Consider the following 21625-nt stretch of genomic DNA (forward strand, 5'->3'; position numbering starts at 1 on the left):
AGCTATGGGCGGGCTCTGAGCGGCTCTGAGCCAATAGAGTCTGATTGCAGACCACGTGGAAACCCAGGAGGCGGATTCTGGGTGCAACGTCATGCAGACAGGCCAATATGAGTCGTTGGAGTTGGCACGGCCATATCCAATCACCTGCTTTAGAATTTTAAAAAATGGCCCGCCCCTTACATCGGTTGTGCTGGACCGAGTCCAGATGGTAGAAGCAGAGCGTTATGCAGGCATACGCAATGCTGCAAACCATCTGGCGAAAGTCAGGTTAACGGTGTTGTTCACTGACAATAAATGATCATGATGCATTGTAAGCTGGAATCAATATCACCACCAATAAAAACAACAACCTGTATGAATGAGGCATCAACCAAATATATTTTATGCGAAATATTCACCAATATATGTCATTTAAATTGACAATTGACTGTCATTCAGCGCAGGTTAGCTTTGCCTATGAGCAACACTCCACACCTGTCTCCTTTTGAATTCTCAACAATTCCCTCTGACGAATACTACTGTCCTATCCTTCCCGCCTAATACAGTCCTTACCCTCTCAAATAAGCTCAAAACACTTGTGCAACAGATCGTGAGCTTGTAGACCTGCTATTTTCAAAGCGCCGATATACAGTTAAAGTGGTTGAAATTGTTTTGATGCTATATTATTATATCATTTTTCTGGGGACCCCATTTTGAGAACCACTGACATAGGGGACCTAACCTCCTCCTCTGGCTCAGGAGCACCCGCTGGTTCTTCAGCCTTCGCAGACTCCTCCTCCTCCGTCCCCCAGGAGTTTGGAGTCTCGGAGATTGCCACCTCCTCCTTAGCTGGTTCCTCCTCCTGAGCTGGTTCCTCCTGCTCCTCCTTCTTCACCTTCACCTCCTCCTCCGGCTCCTCTGCTTCTCTGTGGGCGGAGGAGTCCTCCTCTGTGCCGTTGGTGGTGACGGTGGGGTCGAACTCCTTTTGTCTCTCCACGGCTTCCTTCGCCCTCTTCTGCCTGCGCTCCTCCCTCTTGGCCAGACGGTCAAGCAAGGCCTGGTCATCATCGCCACCATCTCCCCCGGTGGATGTCTCCGTCTCCGTCGCCGTCACACTGCCATTGGGGACATAACCCACACTCATTCACAACATTCATTTACTCATCTTACTATTATTGCATGACGGTGTCACTTGCGACTTGCCGACACAAGAACTTATCTTCAAGCAAAAAATGGAGTAAGAATTTTGTCTGTGTTTTTAAAATGTTGTCCAGCAAACATCATGCACATACTATTCAATTAAACATTACATGCTACTGTACAGTGTTATGGCTCGTTGGGGCGACTGCGTCGTTGTCGTCTGACAAAAATGAAAAGGTTTTACCTGTGGGTGTTGATGACTTCAGCAACTCCAGATTCCTCTGCTTCCTTCATCTTCTTCCTCTCCTCTCTGGCACGCCGCCTCCGCTCCCGAGCAGCTTCTTCGTCCTCGTCCTCGTCATTGACGGCACCGGGCATCCTGAGACAGCACAACACACAGTATGCTCACATTTAAATGGACGCTATTAGCGAAACAGCCACAAACCACTGAGAGAAATAATGGGCCCCTTTCACATACATGTCATTCAGCGTAAACACAGCTGCAGCTAATTGAATAGTGGGTACATTTGATTTAGGTGTACCGGCTTACCAAGCGTTGACAATACTATTGGCTACTGCTTCCTCTTTGGCACACCTAAATCAAACAGACTCATTATTATTTTGAATTAGCTACAGACGTCTTTGCCCTGCTATAGCAAGTTTGTGAAAGGGGTCCATGTTGCCAGGTAGTGATCCCCACACATTTTTGTAGCTTATGTGCTTCCCACATATTTTGTGATAAAATAAAAATGTTCAGGGTTTCCATCTTACTGTAGTAAGACTAAACCGTATGCAGTGAGCCAAGCACAATATTACTCAGAGCTTCTCAGAGTTCACTTTAAATGAAAAAGTGAGGCAGTTGTAGCTGAGTGCGTATAGGCCGCCTAACGGCTCCCCAAGCGCTCCCGGTTGCGGCCCTCACTGAATACAAAACACTGATGCTGACCTTCAAAGCAGCCAAAGGTATGGCTCCTCCATACCTCCAAAACCTGATCAACCCTTACACCCCCACCCGTTCACTTAGATCAGCCAACACAGGGATGCTGACAGAACCCTCGCTAAGAGCCCCAGGACAAAAATCCACATTTAACCGAGACAGTTTGCCCTCCTGGCCCCCAAGCTGTAGAATAAACTCCCTGTCGCACTTAGAACAACGGACTCACTCGCTAGCTTTCGCCGTGGACTGAAGACCCACCTTTTCAGACTCCACCTAAACCCATAGCACTACTGAAACACTCAATGGCCATACAGGAAGCTAGTTAGGATTTGTTTTTTAGGTTTTTAGAATCCTTTTTTTCTTTCTTTACTGATTAGGCCTATATTGTTTTTTTAGATTGATATTCATATGCATTTGTTATATTGTTGTTGATGTTCTGACATGTTATCATGTTTATTATAGTGATGTATTATCTGCTTATTGTAAGTCACTTTGGATTAAAAGTGTCTGCTAAATGCCTAAACTGTAAACTGTACTAATAGAGCTCCTAATATAGGATGGGTAAATGCAGAGGACAAATGTACAGTATGTGCAAAAAATACCCCAAAGGAGTGGGGCCCAAATATGTATTATTATTAAATCTCTAAACAGTAGTATAGGCTTCATGCTGAAATAATAAAGGCTATACAAAATGACTCTTCCATGATTTGTTCTTATTTTGTTAGTAGCCATTGGGATTCACCAATATTTTCTCAGTTTTGGTTTAATTTAGTCTGTTTTCTGTTTTGTGTTTTAGTATATTGGGAGAAGAGCTGTGTCGACATTTCTTTTTTAGTTTATTATTTTATACTTGGTTATGTTTTTATTTTTGTTTTATAAGTCATGACATCCTTTTGTTACTTTTGCACTTTGCAGTCTTTGTTGAGCCTTGGTTGAACGAAGAGGCCATAACAAGTGCATTGATAAGCCCTGTTGAAAAGCATAATTGAGATCTTGCACAGTAGTGGACACAGTTTCTTTCGGTGGAAAGGAGAGTGTTGCATTGATTGTATCACTACTTAACCTAAACACATACAGTATGTCCATACTACAGTATATAGAGAGCTGTAATGACATCATACACATTAAACCTGATCAGTCTCAGAAGGTACTCGAGTGCACATGAGGACCGAGAAAGGCTTGGTCCTCATGAAACTCTGGCTTAACATTCTTGCCAGTCAAATAATTAACTCTATGCATGGGACCACATGGCCAGAACCCCGATGCAATATCCTGATCCACATGTCCCATACGCTCCTCCTGACCTCCAGAGAGAAACCATCTAAAGACAGGATGAGGTTCCAAGGATGTCGGAGATAGAAGCTTAATAACACACCCTGCATGTGTCTCACGTCCAAATGTCACACTGATGAAAGAGAAAGAACACACCTAGTGTGAGCATCCCTTCAGGACTCGTTGTCAGTATGCATTAACATACGTGAGTTCCGTGTTGATGGGGTGGGGAACGTGAACAAGATGATAGAAGGACAGAGGAAAAAGATAAAGGGAGATAAAAAGGACTACATTTCCACCTATAAGTTACAACGAAAACATTTAACCATATTAATAACAGCATTCCCCAAAATAGCATGATGTCAGTACTCAGTTGGCCATCTCGCTAGAACCTGTGCCCTCCCCCGAGCTATCTCAGCTTTCCCCACTGTCAAACTCAGTAAAGGGGAAATAAAAGAAGTTGAAGACCCCACTGCCCTTACATAACGTCGTTGTCGGGTGGAAACCTTGTATGTCCAAAACCGTTCGTCTTGTATTTATGGTTTTAAAAATGATTTAAACTAGTGAGAATAGCAGATCTACAAGCACACAACGCCTCGCTGTTGTGTGCTTGTGGATCTGCTATTTTCACTAGTTTTGTGCAACAGTATGATGAGGCAGGGCTGTAATTTAATTTGGAGATACAAGGTTTCTGCTGGACAGTGACGATAAGAAAAAATGATATTAAGGACAGGATTTTAAAGCATGACAAAGTGGTTCTGAATCAATTCCAGCAATCCCTGCTTTCTCTCCCAGTCTACAGAATACATCTTCCACTCATTGCATCCATGTCCAGACTGCAGTACGTGCCAGGCTCAGGATGTATCTCTCTAAGCATTACCAGTCTTTAAGAGGCGGGGAGAGAACTTGAAATGGCCCATTGATCGAGCTTGGGTATTATTTCCTCTGAATCCCCGACGCAATGATTTACAGATGTTGTGAGGATGGGAACCGCAAGAATCCTCTCTGTCTCTGGAACACAAACCATGACCCGAACAGGACGGAAATCCTATGAATCCTCAGGCAAGGCTCTTCCGAAATGGAATAGACTTTTTTTCCCCCCTTTTTTCAGTGAATGAAACCAAAGAGGAAGTAATTCTATTAAATATTACTCCACCCAGCATTACAGGTCTACTGTACGAGTCCCATTGAAATGTCACACACTGTTAGCCAGGACAGACTGTCAGGATGAAGCATATCAAAAAACATCTGGCAGATTTTGCTAACATTGTTAGCCAACTTGTTCCAGTTGGCAAATAACGAGGGGAAGAGAAGAGATGGATACAATGGTAGTGAGTGGGGGAGCAAGGGTGAGAGAAAAAGGATAGCGAAAGAAAGAGAATGACGGAGCGAAAAGAGAGGGGGGAGGCAAGAGAGAGAGAGAGAGAGAGAGAGAGAGAGAGAGAGAGAGAGAGAGAGAGAGAGAGAGAGAGAGAGAGAGAGAGAGAGAGAGAGAGAGACTGAGGCTGACTGTTAAGACTCCACTCAAGTTGTCAAGAGGCTGGAACATTGGGAGTTGAATATCTAGCTCTGAAATAAAAACGGCAGTCAAAACATTCCAGTGTCTGCAGTGTTTCCTTGGATCCTGCCTGCTGTGCGGAGCAGAGGCTCAGCGACTCTGGCCAGGAAAGGCAGGGTTGCTAGGTTCTGGCTGCAGACTGTGAGAACGCTGCTTGGCACGCCCCCTTGACCCTCAGCAGAGGAAAAGCAGATAAGGCTTCTGAAATGATAAACATTGGACTTTTAATCTGAAAGAAAACAAATAAGGGGATTGATTATACTGTACTGTATATGTATTGGGCTGTGAATGATTATTTGAACCCCCATGACTCCTGGTATTCCAATTTTGGGGAAATTTTCATAAAATATATTTATTGTCTTTATGTTTAAAAAACAATAGTGAAAATAGCTTATCTACATCTCAATGTGTCGCATTGCAACACAATGTGAGCTTGTAGATCGCCTATTTTCACGTTCTATGAATAGTAGGGCTTAAGCAGCTAAATGTTGCATATCGTCACAATACAAGGCCGTTGCACAAAAGTAGTGAAATCAGCAAATCTACAAGCACACAACGCCTCGCAGTGCAAGGCGTTGTGTGCTTGTAGATTGGCTGTTTTCACTAGTTTAAATAACTTTTCAAATGATAAATACAAAACAAACGGTTTTGGACATACAAGGTTTCCACCCGACAACGACGATATTAGCCTATCGTGCAGCAGAGGGGATGTCAAAGGCAACATACCACATCAATAATCCTGTAGCTAATCCTCATGTGCGGTAGGCTACTATCCTCAAAGAAGTTATTTCCCTCAGAACGGAAAGATTGAAAGACCACTTTAATGAACAAGGATTGAGCTGGATATGACACTTTCATGTCAACACATTCCAACTGTACATATTTTCACTGTTCGGGGCATGTTTCCAATCATTCAATCATCGTCTCGCTGAACTATAAAGACGGACAAATTGGTTCTCCTTGTCCAATCGGGAGGTTGAGATCTGAGAGCATCAATTTGAATTAACTGTTCTCTTTGATCAGCCTGGAGGAGCGCAGATGTTTTCACACGTTCGGGACAGAAAGTTACTTCACAGCACCGTGCTGTAAGATGTCATTAAATTGAATCTGCCATTTCTTTTCATCACAACTGTCTACCCATCCAGCTGTGTGTTCATTTGTTTGATTGCTTGAGTAATTAAGTGAATAAGCCGATCATCAACACAGGTGGAAACGGTGCTGTTCATAACACAGATGTTTAGCAGTGCTGGCAGAAAATAAAGACACCTGTTTTGCTGTTTCAGCACTGGTTTTTACTGTGAATCTAACAATCGAAACCAAGTTAAGTTATTAAGTACTCAATATATGAGTTTGGTAACACTTTCTACAAATCCCATGGCTATAAGAATATAATTAAAAACATACTTACATTGCATTATAACCTGCTTATAACACTGTATAGCTATAAGCAGTACACAAATAGGCCTTATAATGCTTTATAACAATAAAACATTATAGATTATAATACATTATAAGTAGTAGTAGTAGTACTAGTTTATTTGGTCATTTGAAATTCAAATATATTCTTTTCATTTAATTGCATATGAATCATTAGACCAAAAAGGTGTAGGCTGAAGCCTGTGGCTTATTGTGCCATACTATAAGTACAGTATTCAGTGGTGGAAAATGTACTCAAATGTTTTACCTAAGTAAAAGTAGCAATACCACAATATAAATACTCTGTAAAAGGCCTGTGTTCAAAATGTTAGTTGAGTAAAAGTGAAAAAATATTGGCATCAAAATATACTTAAAGTACCAATTAAGTAAAAGTACTAAAATGTATGAAAATAGCAGATATACAAGCTCACAACTCGTCGCATCGTAGATCGGCTATTTTCACACAGCCTATGCATAAAATAGGGGCCAGGGCTGAAGTGATTAATGTATGTTTTGTAATACTAGTAAGACGCCTCAGGGAGACATCCAACCTTGAGATTGAGCCAATTCTTGGCCATCTGGCCAGTGATATACTGTATATCGGACCAGTTACCCATATACGGAGACCCCTGGTACCCATATATGGAGCTCCATGTACTGTATGGTACTTCCCTTTTATGCCCATACATAGAGATCCCTTTCTGAACCAGCCACACAAATATGGGCCGTCTTCCTCCATATATGGTCATTACCATATGAGGTCCTGTTAGATATGGGCTTAATATTGATGACATCAGGGATCTCCATATATGGGCATAAATGGATTCTGGTTCCCATGACATCACAACATACAATCCCTTTTATGCCCATACATGGAGATCCCTATCTGAACCAGCCACACAGATATAGGCCATGTCTTGGCCATCTGGCCAGTGATGTATATCGATGACATCAGTGATCTTCATATATGGGCATAAAAGGGATTTTGGGGAATACCCATATAGGTATGGACTTTTACATAGGTGATGTCACCTGTGATATCACCTGTGATGTCACAGTGATGTCAGGGGAACCACAGTGTCAGGTGGTATAGACAGACAGACAGACAGAGATACGGAAAGATGTGCCGGTTTCCATAGTTAACTTGCGACCTACGGTCGCAATAATACTTTCTATCAGCAAAGTAACTAGTAACTACATTTTTCAAATAATTGTGGTGGAGTAAAAGTACAATAGGCTATTTTCCTCAAAGATGGAGTGGAGTGGAAGTAAAAGTATTGTAAATTGGAAATACTCAAGTAAAAGTACCTCAACATTGTACATAAGTATTAAGTACAGTATTTGAGTAACTTGGTTACTTTACACCAGGGGTTCCCAAACCTTTTGGCTCAGGGCACCCTTTTAAATATTTGTTTTCATCCGAGGCACCCCTACATTATGTTCATAATTTTCACTCCCAGCACCTTATATTTATAGTATATTTTAGCAATTATGTTGCGAGGAAAACGTTGAGATAATAGCCATTTTGGTTAGAACTGACTGAAAATAACGTTGTACTTCAAGTTTAAAATGATAGTAAATATTGTTTTAATTGTCCAAAAAATATATATATTATTAAATGATCTCACAACACCCCTGGACTGACATCACGGCACCCCAGGGTGCCCCGTCACCCACTTTGAAAACCCCTGCTTTACACCACCGTAAGTATGTTTAAAATGTAGGCCTATTTGATATATCTTATTACCATGAGTTTTAGCTTGGGTTTGTACACAGACACATCGGCTAGTTCATAGTCAGGAAGCTCTGTTATTTGAAGAGCTTGTTGGGCATAGCTTCATCCTTTCACCCTCCAAGTCTAGTTCAGTTATTGTTGGATACTAAGCATCCCCACTGGATCAGTTTAATTTTCAATGCATTGATGAGGCCTCAAAGAGCATAAGTCATTTCTTGTCTAAAGCCCAGCTTCTATTAACCCTGGTTTAAAGTATTAAAGTGATAAATCACTGTTAAATGAAAAGCAGACATGTATGAATCAAAGGTAGATGGACAGACAGTGAGAGAGTGATCCAGTAATCCATCAGCACAGGCAAACAACTCTCTAACGAGTGTGCAGGTCAATGGAGGTCATCAAACCGTCATCTCCTGAACACTGTCCAAGGCCTGTCTGTTCACGTCAGCTCCACAATGTACTTAACATATGGATGAGGTCAGACCCAAACTCAAATGTTCCCTTATGCAAAGAAGAATGAACCGGCATACACACACACTCACTCAAACATAGAAATACAAACTTACATATTTAAGCTTTGATCACTTTGCATCTGCTGCTTCCAAGCCCTTATAAGGATAATAGATCAAATTGGAAATTGGTGAGGAGAGAATCCTTGATTTGCATGTCAAAACTGTTATAGAAAACATTAGTTTATTTGTGATTGCTTACACACTTGTTTAGGAATTTGGCTCATTGTGGCTTAAACTCTACACACAAGCCAAATAAGACACAACACTTGATAAACATCTCAAATTCTATGTCAAAACAAAGCATAGCCTTTTTGTAACAATGATAAATACATGCACCATTTGAATGGCTCTTTCAAAGCAGAAACACCACACTGATGATGTACTTTATACAAAACACTGCGGTCTTTAGTACTTTGTATGCAGTTTTAATGTTCTCATAAAGGCTTCTGTGAAAAACTGTTACAGTACATCTACTCACATTTCAATGAACTCAAGAATAGAAAAGCTTCAGAAAAAGCTTATTTACTTTTTCTTTTCCATTGTAGGTTTTCAAAACAACAATAAATATAAAACACACAAAGAAAGGTAGAAATACAGTACCGTAACCAATACAACATTTTCCTGTAAATAATGAATTGCATTTTTATAGCGCTGTAAACTCACAGAAACCAACAATAATTATGGTAAAATTAGAGCACCATGGCAAAGCAAAACATAGTAAGGGATGGGGTGTACACTGTACAGTATGGTTCATGGACCCCGCATTCTATTAGGGTCTGACCACAATCACCTCATCCACATCACATGCAATGTCATCCCTGGCTGGCTAGGCAAATACCGCCATGTGTGCCGTATCCAAGCCTGGGCTGACCCCATCTCAATGTCTCCCCATGCCTCTTCCGCTGCTTGCAGAGAGTTGGCATGTGGTGCATATCGTCACTGTCGGGTAGACATCTTGTATCTCCAAGTTTCAAATGTGTATGTTTTTTCGTAAAGTAAAGCCCTGGTTACAAGACTGTCGCACAAAACTAGTGAAAATAGCAGATCTACAAGCACACAACACCTCGCGCTACGAGGCATTGTGTTCTTGTAGATCGTCTATTTTCGCTATTTAAAAAAGAAGGTTTTGTACAAGGTTATCACCCGACAACGACGATATACACATTCCGAAAAGAATTCCTCAATCAGATAGGTGTGAAGTTACCATTCCTGGACCAGAGCAGCCTGGTGGAAACCAGAATGGTCCCAGATGACATCAAACCAAGGCCCTGCTTTGGTCCATCCTGAACTGAATACCTGTACCAGTGCAGAAGTTCTTATTTGGATTTTAAAACTACCTACTACAAGACAAGGCAGGTGCCACCATGGACATTACCCCTTGTGCACGCACGCACACAGATACACTCATGCACACTCACACACACACACTGTATTAGAGTAAGTAGACATGTGGCCCATAAGGCAGGAACAGCCTGTTTCCGTGGCCTGATGTACAAGTACGTCCCACAGCCATGCTATACAAGTAGAACATCCCCTGGACATGATGCTAGCATGTTGCAGGGACCTACTGTACATCCAATCCAACCTTTGAGGCTGAGTGCCAAGCAGGTATAGTTTTGGGATTGAACCCCTACCTCCCAATCTCAGAGAGGACACTCTAATAACAAGGCCATTGGTACAGTACAGTACAGTACAGTACAGTACATATTAGCATATACTTGCACATAGTCACAGTGAAGGTCGTTTGACTTGAACTGTGTGTTCAGCTCAGCTGAAAGTGTTGACGCAAGATGCGGCAGAGTGTTGATAGACTGACACGGATTTGGACTGCTGTGTGATCGGTGACATTTGCGCTCATAGTTGATGAAGGAGGACGGTGTTATTTGCCAACACTATATTGACAATATGATCAGTTCCTGCTCGTGGGGGAACAGATGTTGCCTTCCACTCTCAGGAGGTCGCCTGGACGTTCTGTAGAAAATGCAAGATCATGATGTCATTGGTTAGGTTCTTTTTTGTACATACTGTACCATGAAACTGTACACAGTAACGTCAAAACTAGATTATATGTATTTCACAGCATTTTATTGTGTAGGACTACAATGTATTGTATTGTGACGCAGACTAGGGTACAGTCTGGTGTTGTAGACATACCTGTTCTCCATAATAAAGGTCCATGTTATGGATGCTAACGTGTAGCAGCATCTCTGCCAAGCTTCCCTCATCGCCAGGCAATGACGTGTGACATGATCCACCAAAGAGGCCCTGATGTCATCAGAAATGTTAACTTCTTTGTTCCTGTCCTTGTCCTCGTTCCGTTCTCTCTTCCTCTTCCTGCTCACTCTCTTCCTCTACCTCTTCCTCTCTCTCTCACTGCCTCAGTGTTTGGAAAGGTTCTCACAAAAGAGGTGAGCTTACCTGAGGCCCGATTTGTAGCGTGAAGGCGGTGCTCAACAGGTGCTCATTAATGTGAAAGTGTGACGTGTATCTGTTTGTTGCCAATCTCAATTCTGTCTTGCATTTCGTTTTCACAACGACTACAAGAGATTCCACTTTTGAAGGAAGTGTCTAATGTAAGAAAGCGTAGTGTTTTGCAAGAGTTGCAGAACTGCAAACAAAGTGCAGAGCAGAAAATGTGTTTGTGCTTTCCGTGCTTTTGTTTAAGGCACGGTTACAGTTTAGATGCTTTTGTCCAAGCATTCACTTTCAGTGTGTAAGCAATGTCTGTATGTGAGTTTGGAGAAAACGTTGAAAGTACATTTCCACAGTAGAGGTGAATAGAATAGCATCAGTGTTCTGCCACCAATACATCATGGTGGCATTTTTTAAGCACGCTTTGATACTGTACTGCAGGGTTTCCCAATAGTCCTCAATGTTAATTTAACTCTGAGATGGTACGAATGGAACCAAAAGGACTATAAGGAACACGGGTCCATTTGGTTCCATTTGTACACTCTCTTGAGTTACAGCCCATTTAGTTCCTAAACCATCAAAAATTCAACAGGGGACCCCTGAGGGTCCCTGGACCCCACATTGAGAACCACTGACCTACCCCAAATGGGGTGGGGCCCTAAATAGAAACGGTGAAGCATGAATATCCGTAAGGATATTATAGGATTGTCATTGTGCCCAATAGCCATTGTAAATGGGGACGTTCTCCACCAGAAGTAGTAGAATATAAGGCTCAGCCACTCCAACATCTTGCTCTGTTGACGGCTGGGCTACACCAAGCCTTTTTACGCGTGTCAGTGCGTATGCGGGGCGTGCGTGCGTATGCGCGTTTTGAAAAGATCCAATATATATCAATGATATCGGCTACACCAGGCTCACAGATAGCGCGAGCCCCACATACGCATGCTGAAAAAATAGGATTGGTTCGATTTTGTGCGTGCACGTATGCGTTTTGTACATAAAATCCCTGGTCTCCCACACATACTCCCTCCTTGGTGTAGCCAGGGGCTTTTCGCACACACAGACAGCGCACGCGTGCGTGCACGTTTTCTGGTGTAGTCTGGCCGTTTGGTGCAGACATTCATCACGTTTGTTTGTGAGCAGTAAAGTGAGTCAGCCAGACAGCGTTGAAACTAATGAGGCTTTCAATTATGATGCTGTGGATAATGAAAAAGGTATGTTCCCAGTTCTCATGCTTTAGTCTGTCTGTGTGCGTGCGTGCGTGAGTGCACAGTGTATACGTAGAGAGAGTGTGTGTGTGTGTGTGTGTGTGTGTGTGTGTGTGTGTGTGTGTGTGTGTGTGTCTCTCTATCTCTCTTTGACTGAACGTGTGTACTGTGTATGTGATCTAAAGTATTTCATGAAACATGAAAGCAGACTTCCATTACTTACATTTTATTGACTAATCCCTCATCTAATACATAAACAAAATGGACATGACCACTGCACGACACCAGAGGTGTGTGTGTGTGTGTGTGTGTGTGTGTGTGTGTGTGTGTGTGTGTGTGTGTGTGTGTGTGTGTGTGTGTGTGTGCAGAATATTATGCAAATCCACTATGAGATTGAATTTCATAATTTTTGACAATGATGAGTTATACAATATTGCAACTTAAGGCCCATTCCCACTGGGCCAGATAACAGATATCTGGAGATATTTCTCCAGATATTTTTCCATGCAAAGTGGATGGTAGATGCAGATAAAAGAAAAGTCTACCACAGATATTTGCCACAGATACTTTTATCTGTGGCAAATATATTTTTTATCTGTATCTACCATCCACTTTGCATGGAAACATATCTGGAGAAATATCTCCAGATATCTGTTATCTGGCCCAGTGGGAATGGGCCTTTACTCTTCACGAAGCACACATTGAACACCATCAACGTGAGAGACACTGTGGAATATGTCCTGGCGTGAGTTCACTGAGTTTACAACACTAACAAAGCTACCTATAAGTCAAGCCCCCAGAATGGCTTGTACATATTGAAGCTCAAGCTCACTGGCCAAAGCTGGAACTGCAGGCGGGGTGAAAAATAGATGCACGAGCAAAAGAGCACGCCGCTGGGGTCTGCTATGGGGTTCAATGGACGTTTGTGACGTAATTACGTCTCGACGTCAAAAATGTTGGCAACTGCACAGTTGCCAATTTCCCCCACAATGCACCTGGATTCACCCACAATGCACCTGGATTCACCTACTTCCGCATGCTTCAAAACGCCACTGAGCACTAGCATTGAAATGAATTGCTGGGGGCGGGGCTATCCGCTCTCTATTTACTCAATGCTATAAATGCCTGACTGAAGAGAAAAGCTGGGCTGCCCAAACAAGGTGCCTGAACAAAACAAACTTAATATGAAACTCATGACACAAAGGACTGGAATTTATAACAATCGTACAATGAAGTGTTAGCGCAAATGTTAAAGTATGCCATCGATTAATATTTATAAAAGAGCCCTGTAGGTCACTCACTTCTCTGAATCCAACTTCATCTGCTCTCTCCTCTGTCTCCTCAGCTCCATACGGCGTTCAAAGTCATCGTCCATAATTTCCAAAGGTTCTCCTTGTGTTCACGCTGAAATCAGACACAAATCAATATTAACCATGTAATTACCAAAAGTTATCAATCAATTCATTCATTCATTCATTCATTCATTTTTCATTGGATGAATCAAGTGAATTGCTCTATTCATCCAATCATTCATTCAAACATGTATTATTGCGACCGTAGGTCGCAGTTACTTGCACACTATCCAAACCTCCACCGGCTGTCCCTCCGTCACTCCCTCCGTCACTCCCTCTGTCACTCCCTCTGTCACACGTCACACGTCACACTTTTGCCCTGCTCATATCTCTGCAACCGTTGCCCCGATCCATGCCAGATTTTGCACACACACTCCTTGCCTGCCAAACTACAACCTCCAAGGACCCCCGGAGTTTCGGGGACCCCCAGGTCCCTGGGGGACCCCCAGGTGTAAAAAATTACCAAATGTGCAAAAATGACCAAATGACCACCCCAACGGGGCTGCTCACGGGGCATTCCCGGGGACCACCCACTCCTGGTGCTCCAGAACGGATGCAAAAGTGGTGGCGCCCCCAGTGGAGGACCCCCTGCCACTGCAGCTCACATAAAATGCCGTAACTCGGGCTAGGAGCGACCGGGAGAGCCGGGGCCGGTACCTATTCGTCCGCCTTGGCGGCGAGGAGACCCCACCCCTCATTTCTCACATGGCCCTCTAGCGCCACCATGAGGCCGATTCAGATTTTGCCCTAAAATCACGACAATCACTACACAGTATGTCTACACTCATGTCAACAACATGGATCAGGAAGATTTTGGAAAAACACATTTTTGCTCTATTTATGGAGATAAGCGACCAACGGTCGCTTATCTCCCGATTAGGGAGTCTTACTGGTATTATGTGGCATAGTATTGCAAGACCATTTAACATTGTTGTCCCATGTAGAAAATGAAATTTGATTACTAAAGGGTCACGAAATGTAGTACGACCCCTAGTATGCATTTAAAACCCCAAGTCACGTCATATTAGCACAGTGCCAAGCCATCTCTTTAGAATGAAGCTCAAATTATTGCACATGCACACAGCAGAGTTTAACAGTAACAGAATGGCGCTGCAATAGAATAAGTCGGATTTCAGCGTCACTAATAACACAACTCGAGGACAGGCCTGATTGCAGAAAGACATGCACTGCCATAGGCAAGACCATATGCAACAGATGAGCTCCAACCAACATCAACAACGTCATGAAGCCAAGCGACCACCCAAGACAGCCTTATGGCACGTAATTAAAAGAGCGCCTGCTAGTTTACAATACCTTGACAGTAGCTGATGTTTAGTCCATGGACAGCACTCCCTCCTCTCTCACTGTATCTACTTCTCCAGTCTGGTTTATATCCCTGAACCTTCTGCAGCTCAACGAATTCCTGCTTGCTCTTTCAACAGCCTTAACTACCAGAAAAGGCAAAGCCTGCCTCCTCTTTCTCAGTGTTACACTCAGCTTCCCTCCTCCTCCTTCTGCCTGATTCTCTCTCTCTCTCTCTCTCTCTCTCTCTCTCTCTCTCTCTCTCTCTCTCTCTCTCTCCTTCTACCTCTTGCTTCCACTGACAATCTTCTCTTGTTTTGCCTATTTCTTTCCCATTCTTTCAAATAGATCTTGTTAATAGATCCCTCCACGATCTTCTCTCTCCCCACCCAACATAGCTCATGTTACACTTTATGCATTTATTTGATAGATATATAGTAGGTTGACAGGAAATGGGGAGAGATATGGGGGGGGGTGACATGCAGCAAAGGTGGTCAGGATCGGGACTCGAACCCCCAACACACTGTCAGGCTGGATTAGCAGCCTTTAGGTGCCCAGACGGTTTCTCTCACAAAGTTCCCCACTGATCGGCAGTATCTTTCCTCTCCCTCTTTTTCCACTTATTCTGCTTCAGCCTGCTATGCCAGCAGAGCTGTTGTCCTTGTTGGCCAAGTTGTGAAGGGTGTGGTAAGGTTGCCCGCCCATCGAAGCTACAGTAATTAAAACACACTATTCTCGGGTGATCATTTGGCGAAAATAAAACATGACATTTTCAGAGATTTGGTGTACAGGGAAAAAGGAGGGGGTCTGGTGGTATTTACCTCTGGGGACTGCAGTCAATGATGTATACAGGGTTTAAGTGGTTACAGTCATTGTCTATTCAAGGCTTCAGTCATACTGTAGCCTACAGTATGTGTATATTGTCCTATTAGTGGCTTTATTTTTATTTTTAGCATTTTTTAAACATTCCTCCTTTAAACCTTAATTAGCCATTAGTAAATGTTGACTGAAATTATAGTTTTAAAACAATATATTCATTGATTCTTTCACCTTTTATGGGTAAAAGAGGATACATTATAAAACATTAAAACACAAAACATGGGTTCGGTTTCATATACACAATATCATATGTTACAGTAATAGTGTGCAAAAACACACATGAACTCTAGCGACCATATTCTGGGCATGTCATAATAAAATAGCTGTGAGCTTGTAGCTCCCCCCTTGGGGGACATACCGTACATAGACCAAAGACAGTGAGTTAGTCTTCCATTTAAGGCACATGGGTGAAATCATATGGTTAAAATTATCTATGATTGTGAGATATATACATTATACAGTTACAGTATGTATGATCTTAAACTGTATTGCTTTGGCACGAAAGCAAACTGAAATTGATTTAGCCTGTCTCCAGTTTCCGTATCTTTTCACTCTTCATTTTCAATTGACAGCTCCTTCTCCCATGTGCCTAAACCCCTGCAAAGTGGCAGGGGGTGCAAGATGCATAGCTTCATAAAATAAATGGCCAGACATCGTTCCAGCTGTTCAAAAATAACAGTTTCTCAACAGATCTTTCAGGATTGTCCATTAATGTTGTGCTGTATATTACATAATGCCTTATATGCAGGTAACCAAATAAGTCCTGCCTGGGGTATACAATATTTCTCAATCATTTGTTCAAATGTCATTACCGTATTACCAGAAAATAAGACCTTCAACCTAGTACTAATGCCTCCATTACTCCACCGTCTCAAACCAGCATCCAATTTCTCAGGTTGGAAATCAGGGAGGTGAAGTTTAAAGTTAGTTTTGAGCTTCAATAAGAGAGCTCTACAATAAAAACTTTTACCAACAGGGCGGACAGACATGAAAGATAGCAAGCACATACCGGTATAATCATCTGAAGGTCTTGAGCTAAAACTATCCACAGAGGGTGCCTGTCTTAGGTGTGCTGGAAGTTTGGCACATATCTAGACAGGCAGTCGACGAGGTACGACGGTGCCAGACCATTAAGAGATTTATAAACAAGTAAAATCAATCCTAAAACCAACTGGGAGCCAGTGTAGCGAGGCTAAAACTGGAGTGATGTGTTCTCTCATCTTAGTTTTAGTTAGCAGCATAGGGTTAGCACCCTGGCTGCTGCATTTTGAACTAGTTGTAGTCGGTCGGTAGTTTTCTTTGGGAGGCAAGAAAAAAGTGCATTGCAGTAGTCGAGTCTGGAGAAAACAAAAGCATGGATCAAAGTTTTTGCATCATCCAATGACAGATAAGGTCTAATTCTTGCAATATTTCTGGTGAATATCCGGGTGAAAGAAAGCAATTTTGGTGACATGATTAATGTGGGTATTAAAATTCAGTTCTGCATCTATGATCACACCCAGGTTCTTTACTGAAGTATTACTTTCTTTAGCCAGGCTACCGAGTCTACTTGTAATTGGTTCTCTCTGTTCACAAAAAACAATTATGAGGACTTCTGTCTTGTCCTCATTTAGCTTAAGAAAGTTGTTGGTCATCCAGCATTTTATACTGGACAGACATGACAGCAGTGGCTCAAGAGCATGGGGGTCATCGGGGGCTACAGAAAGATATAGCTGCGTATCGTCAGCATAAAAATGAAAGTCATGTATGCTACATACTCCTGCCATTGCCCCTGACCAAGGTACTGGCATGCAACTGGAGTTGGCCCCCCCTTGGCACTACACGTTGGCTACTGGGCTGCTCAACTATATTTTAAACTAGTTTCAAACATTTTGCCATCGGAGGATGTAGCGGTTCAAGGGTCGAAACACCTGATGATGATGGTTACCAGCCGGAAGACATCAACTCTTCCTGGCCAAGGCTACATTCACCAAACGTGAATGAAGGAGAAGCATCTTTAGATGTAATTATAATCATAGACCTCTGGGCAACCAGTGACTTCCAGGAAAGTCTGGATGGAAACCGAGGAAGGTCGGTGACGCTGGAGAGACAGATGACCACCAGGAAAAGCCTGCCGTGGGTGTATGAGGTTAGCAACCTCATGCACAGCACTCGCGAGTCGCGAGAGGGCACCAACTCAAGCTACAGACATACAGATACCCTCAGAATTCTCCCGAGAGGGGGGGAGTATGTGAGACTCAACAATACAAACTTAACGGTTTACAGCCAGTAATTAATCACAGCTAAGGTGACGGCTCACATAAACAACATCAACTGGGGAGGCATTGGAAGTAAAGTGTCACTGCAAGAAGATCTGCAGGAACACAAAAGGCAAAATACATCAAGCCATGACCAAGTGTGGAGAAGAGGGGTCACAGTTGCAGCGCGCAGCTTCAGCGGCTGGTGAGACGAAGGAGAGCCCCAGGCAGGAATAACACCACAGTACTGGAGATTTCTACGCACCTGTGTCACCTCAAGACCTCAGGAGGGACCCACCCAATACCTCCAGCCTCTTGTTGGTTTAAAAAAACAATAATTCATGGAGCCGGAGGGAAGAGTTTAACCTTGGCCAGGAGGAGGAGATGGGCAGTGACTTGGCCACCACTGTCGACCCTGCCATCGGAGGGTGTAGCGGTTCAAGGGTCGAAACACCTGATGACGATGGTTACCGCCTGAAGACATTAACTCTTCCAGGCAAAGGCTACATTCACCAAACATGAATGAAGGAGAAGCATCTTTAGATGTAATTATAATCAAGAGTAGACACTAAGGTATATAAATATTGGTTACATAATATATAACTAAACTGCTTAAAAATAAAATGCATTAATATTCCCTTTCCATGTCTCACTATTGTTTTGTAGAGTTTCAGTTGAGGCTCTATGACACTGTATCCTCCTATAGTGTCAAGCATGAAAAAGTGTGCATGTGAAATGCATTACATATATATTATAGATAAAAGGAGAATTCTAGTATGTCACTGCCAAAGTATATAATCCACTATCCAATCTACATCTGCAGCAATCAATCTGTAGCCAAAAGCCTCCAGTACAGTAATAATAAATCTCTATACGTTTGTATGGGCAGGGGGTAATTTATAGAATAAGGTCATAAAACCCTGGGCCAAGACAACTCCTTTCACTAGCTGATGGAGAATATGCTGGACTGGGATGCATTGGCTAAAGTGTTCAGAGAATATGCTGTCAGTGGTGATTGACTGGTGTAATGTGTTCAGTCCTTGGATTTCAGAGCAGAAAAGACACAAGATTCAAAAACAAATCCCCATTCCTTGTCAAATGGTACTGATAATAGTGATGACTTCCTGTTTACTGCATGTTCTTTTCCAGTTGCGTGGACGATTTGACCCACTGGGCGCCCATGAAAATGTTAAATTATCCAGATTTTACCTGCACTGCTGTGTTTTAGTTCACATAGAGAAGATGGGGAAAAGTTGCTTTTCAAATATAATGAACATAAATCAAAAGCACCAAGTGTGTTCTTTTTATTTACAGCCTCAGCTTACTTACTATGCATTCCTGAACATTGTAGATGACAAGACTGACTGACTGACTGACTGACTGACTGACTGACTGTCTGTAATGCATTACAGAATTTACATGCACACTTTTTCATGCTTGACACAAGGAGGACTGACTGACTGACTGACTGTGATTGACTAACTGTGAGGAAACTGTGATTTTATACCCGATGCTCTGTTCTATTTCAGAGTATTATTATTTCAGATGATGTGCTTCAGATGCTGTAAACAGTGTCATGCATGAATGATGAGCACGCCTGTGGGTTTCAGCACGAGCTGAGCTCACATGCACCACACGCTCACCTCGAAATGTTGTTTTAAACAATCGTTTTGAGAGAAAACTAGTATGAGTTTATTCTTAATCTTACTTCAGTCAGACATCTCTTGGATTGAATTCAACATATTTTTATTGAGCATAAAATAATTTAATATAGATTATCGAAGCATCAAGGCTTATTTGTCTCTATTCATTCCCCATAAGCATGACAATTAAAAAATCAAGTGATGTGATATGCCAAAAATACATTTAAGGGAATGAATTAAGATCCCAAAGGGGATTGTGAAAAGCAGACAGCAGAGGCAATGGACGGCAGAGAGGCGGCAGAAACAGAGGAGCGAGGAGGCAAAGCAAGGAAGGCAGTGACGTTAAATAGCTCGCCCTGATCAGGTGAAGAGTGCAAGTTGTCTGCCTGAACCATAGAGTTGTACTGTAATATATCTAGAGGACAGACTACCTACCACTTGCCCCCAGCTATTCATTTCAATGAAAGTTGCTCACCAGCATTTGAAGCACCCGGAAGAACACTCTACTTCCAATTTTTTCTTCATTTAGGCACCAAATTTGGGTGCCCATCGCCCAATAGTGGAAGTCTTGAGCACCGAGCAGGCGCACTAGGGTTTCACACGGTTGAAGCATGCGCAGTGGCATTTTAAATGCGGAAGTATTGCAATCCCAGATTTGACCACAAGGCGACGGCCGCTTCACTGTTCTACCATGATTCTGGGGGCTTGGCCTGAACTAGCTCTGCAGGCTTCGCATCATTGAAATGGACCTGGGTTTCAACTGAACAAGCTTGTATATCTCTGCTATTTTTTGGCAAATGTTCCACCCAGAGTAGGCATGCTGGGGTTAGAGAGTTGGTAGGTTTGCAGATTGCAGTTGTTAATATTGGATCCATATTTACTTCAATTCATGAAACATTTTCGTTGTTTTGAGATTCTTCATTTACGATTAAGGCATGCAACAAACACTCCATGAACTGGTTGACAGTGGGAAAAAAATACATTTTGGGGTGAAGTACTGTATTCCGTTAAGCATGTAGGCCTACTCATGCTGTACAGTAGCAACGTCCGTAGAGCACAATGACGTCCACTGGGAACATTCCTCTCTATTCTGTTTCTGTAGTGAGACCCCTTCCCTGTTTTCCCAAAGCATGTCACTATCCTTCTCAGCCCCCCGCTAATGGTAGGGGATGGGTCACGTTGATACACCAAATATTGGCCAAGCTGCAACGTTTGGTGTGGGTGGTCTCGTTCATGTAATGCAGATGAGGCTATAGAGTAGACAGTGGTGAAGGAAAACATTCAGCATCCCGGCACACGACGAAGGAATCTGACTGAGAACAGGATCTGGAATTCTGATGAAAGCCACATTCTGTCTGGGATGCACTGGCATTCAGGAATGAGCTTTTCCATCGCTGTCTCCCCACTCTCCATCTCTCTCTCTGACACAGACAAACATTCATTCTTGCTCCAATTCTTTATCTCTCTCGCTGTCTTTCACACACATACAGAAAAACATACAGGCACACACACACATGCACATACGCATGCACTCACGCACGCACGCAATCTTTTTAGTCATGTTTTTCTGACACATCATATTCCAATTAATTGTTTTACTAATTTACTCGCATAGATTTTTCTCTACTCTTGATAACAAGGCACAACTGCAAACGCTTATTTTTTGGCACCTAGCTGACATCAGAGCTGCATCACTAAACGTCAACACTCTAAAAGCAAAGAAGGGGGCGAAACTCATGACTCCACAAAATGGTCCCAACGTTGACATTTCAGTTAGTGCAAAGGCGGTCCAGCCCAGAGCCCGGTTCTGTTTACACTGACCATATGAGGTAGTGTACCATGTACCGTATGTACACAACACTGTATACAGACTTATAAGTGGCAGGCTTCATCATCTACGGGTACCCTTCCTTTAATCTGTGAGATCTGAAGAGCAGCCCACCAGTGCTGAACTCTGGCCGATAATGGGACAGGAGTGCATGGCGGTTTAAAGTGCCAGAATGACCAATACCATATACAGTCACAGAGACTTGAAAACACCATGGA

At 42.8% G+C, this 21625-nt stretch overlaps 1 protein-coding gene across 1 annotated transcript in view; it reads right to left on the bottom strand.

Annotated features, from left to right (window-relative positions):
* Positions 1-14958, bottom strand: part of LOC308294368 (uncharacterized protein) — a gene marked incomplete at its 3' end in the record, with an annotated part of 34548 nt that extends 19590 nt beyond the window's left edge. The window contains exons 1-4 of the mRNA XM_080737100.1: positions 14833-14958; positions 13468-13570; positions 1364-1498; positions 722-1094 (exon numbers count right to left, since the gene is read on the bottom strand). Coding sequence (XP_080593226.1) covers positions 722-1094; positions 1364-1498; positions 13468-13541 — 582 coding nt within the window. The 5' untranslated portion in view covers positions 13542-13570; positions 14833-14958. The remainder of the gene's footprint in view (positions 1-721; positions 1095-1363; positions 1499-13467; positions 13571-14832) is intronic.
* Positions 14959-21625: the final 6667 nt, after the last annotated feature.

Source organism: Nannobrachium achirus (assembly GCF_963921795.1).
Source record: "Nannobrachium achirus genome assembly, chromosome: 11".
NCBI classification, from domain to species: Eukaryota; Metazoa; Chordata; class Actinopteri; order Myctophiformes; family Myctophidae; genus Nannobrachium; species Nannobrachium achirus.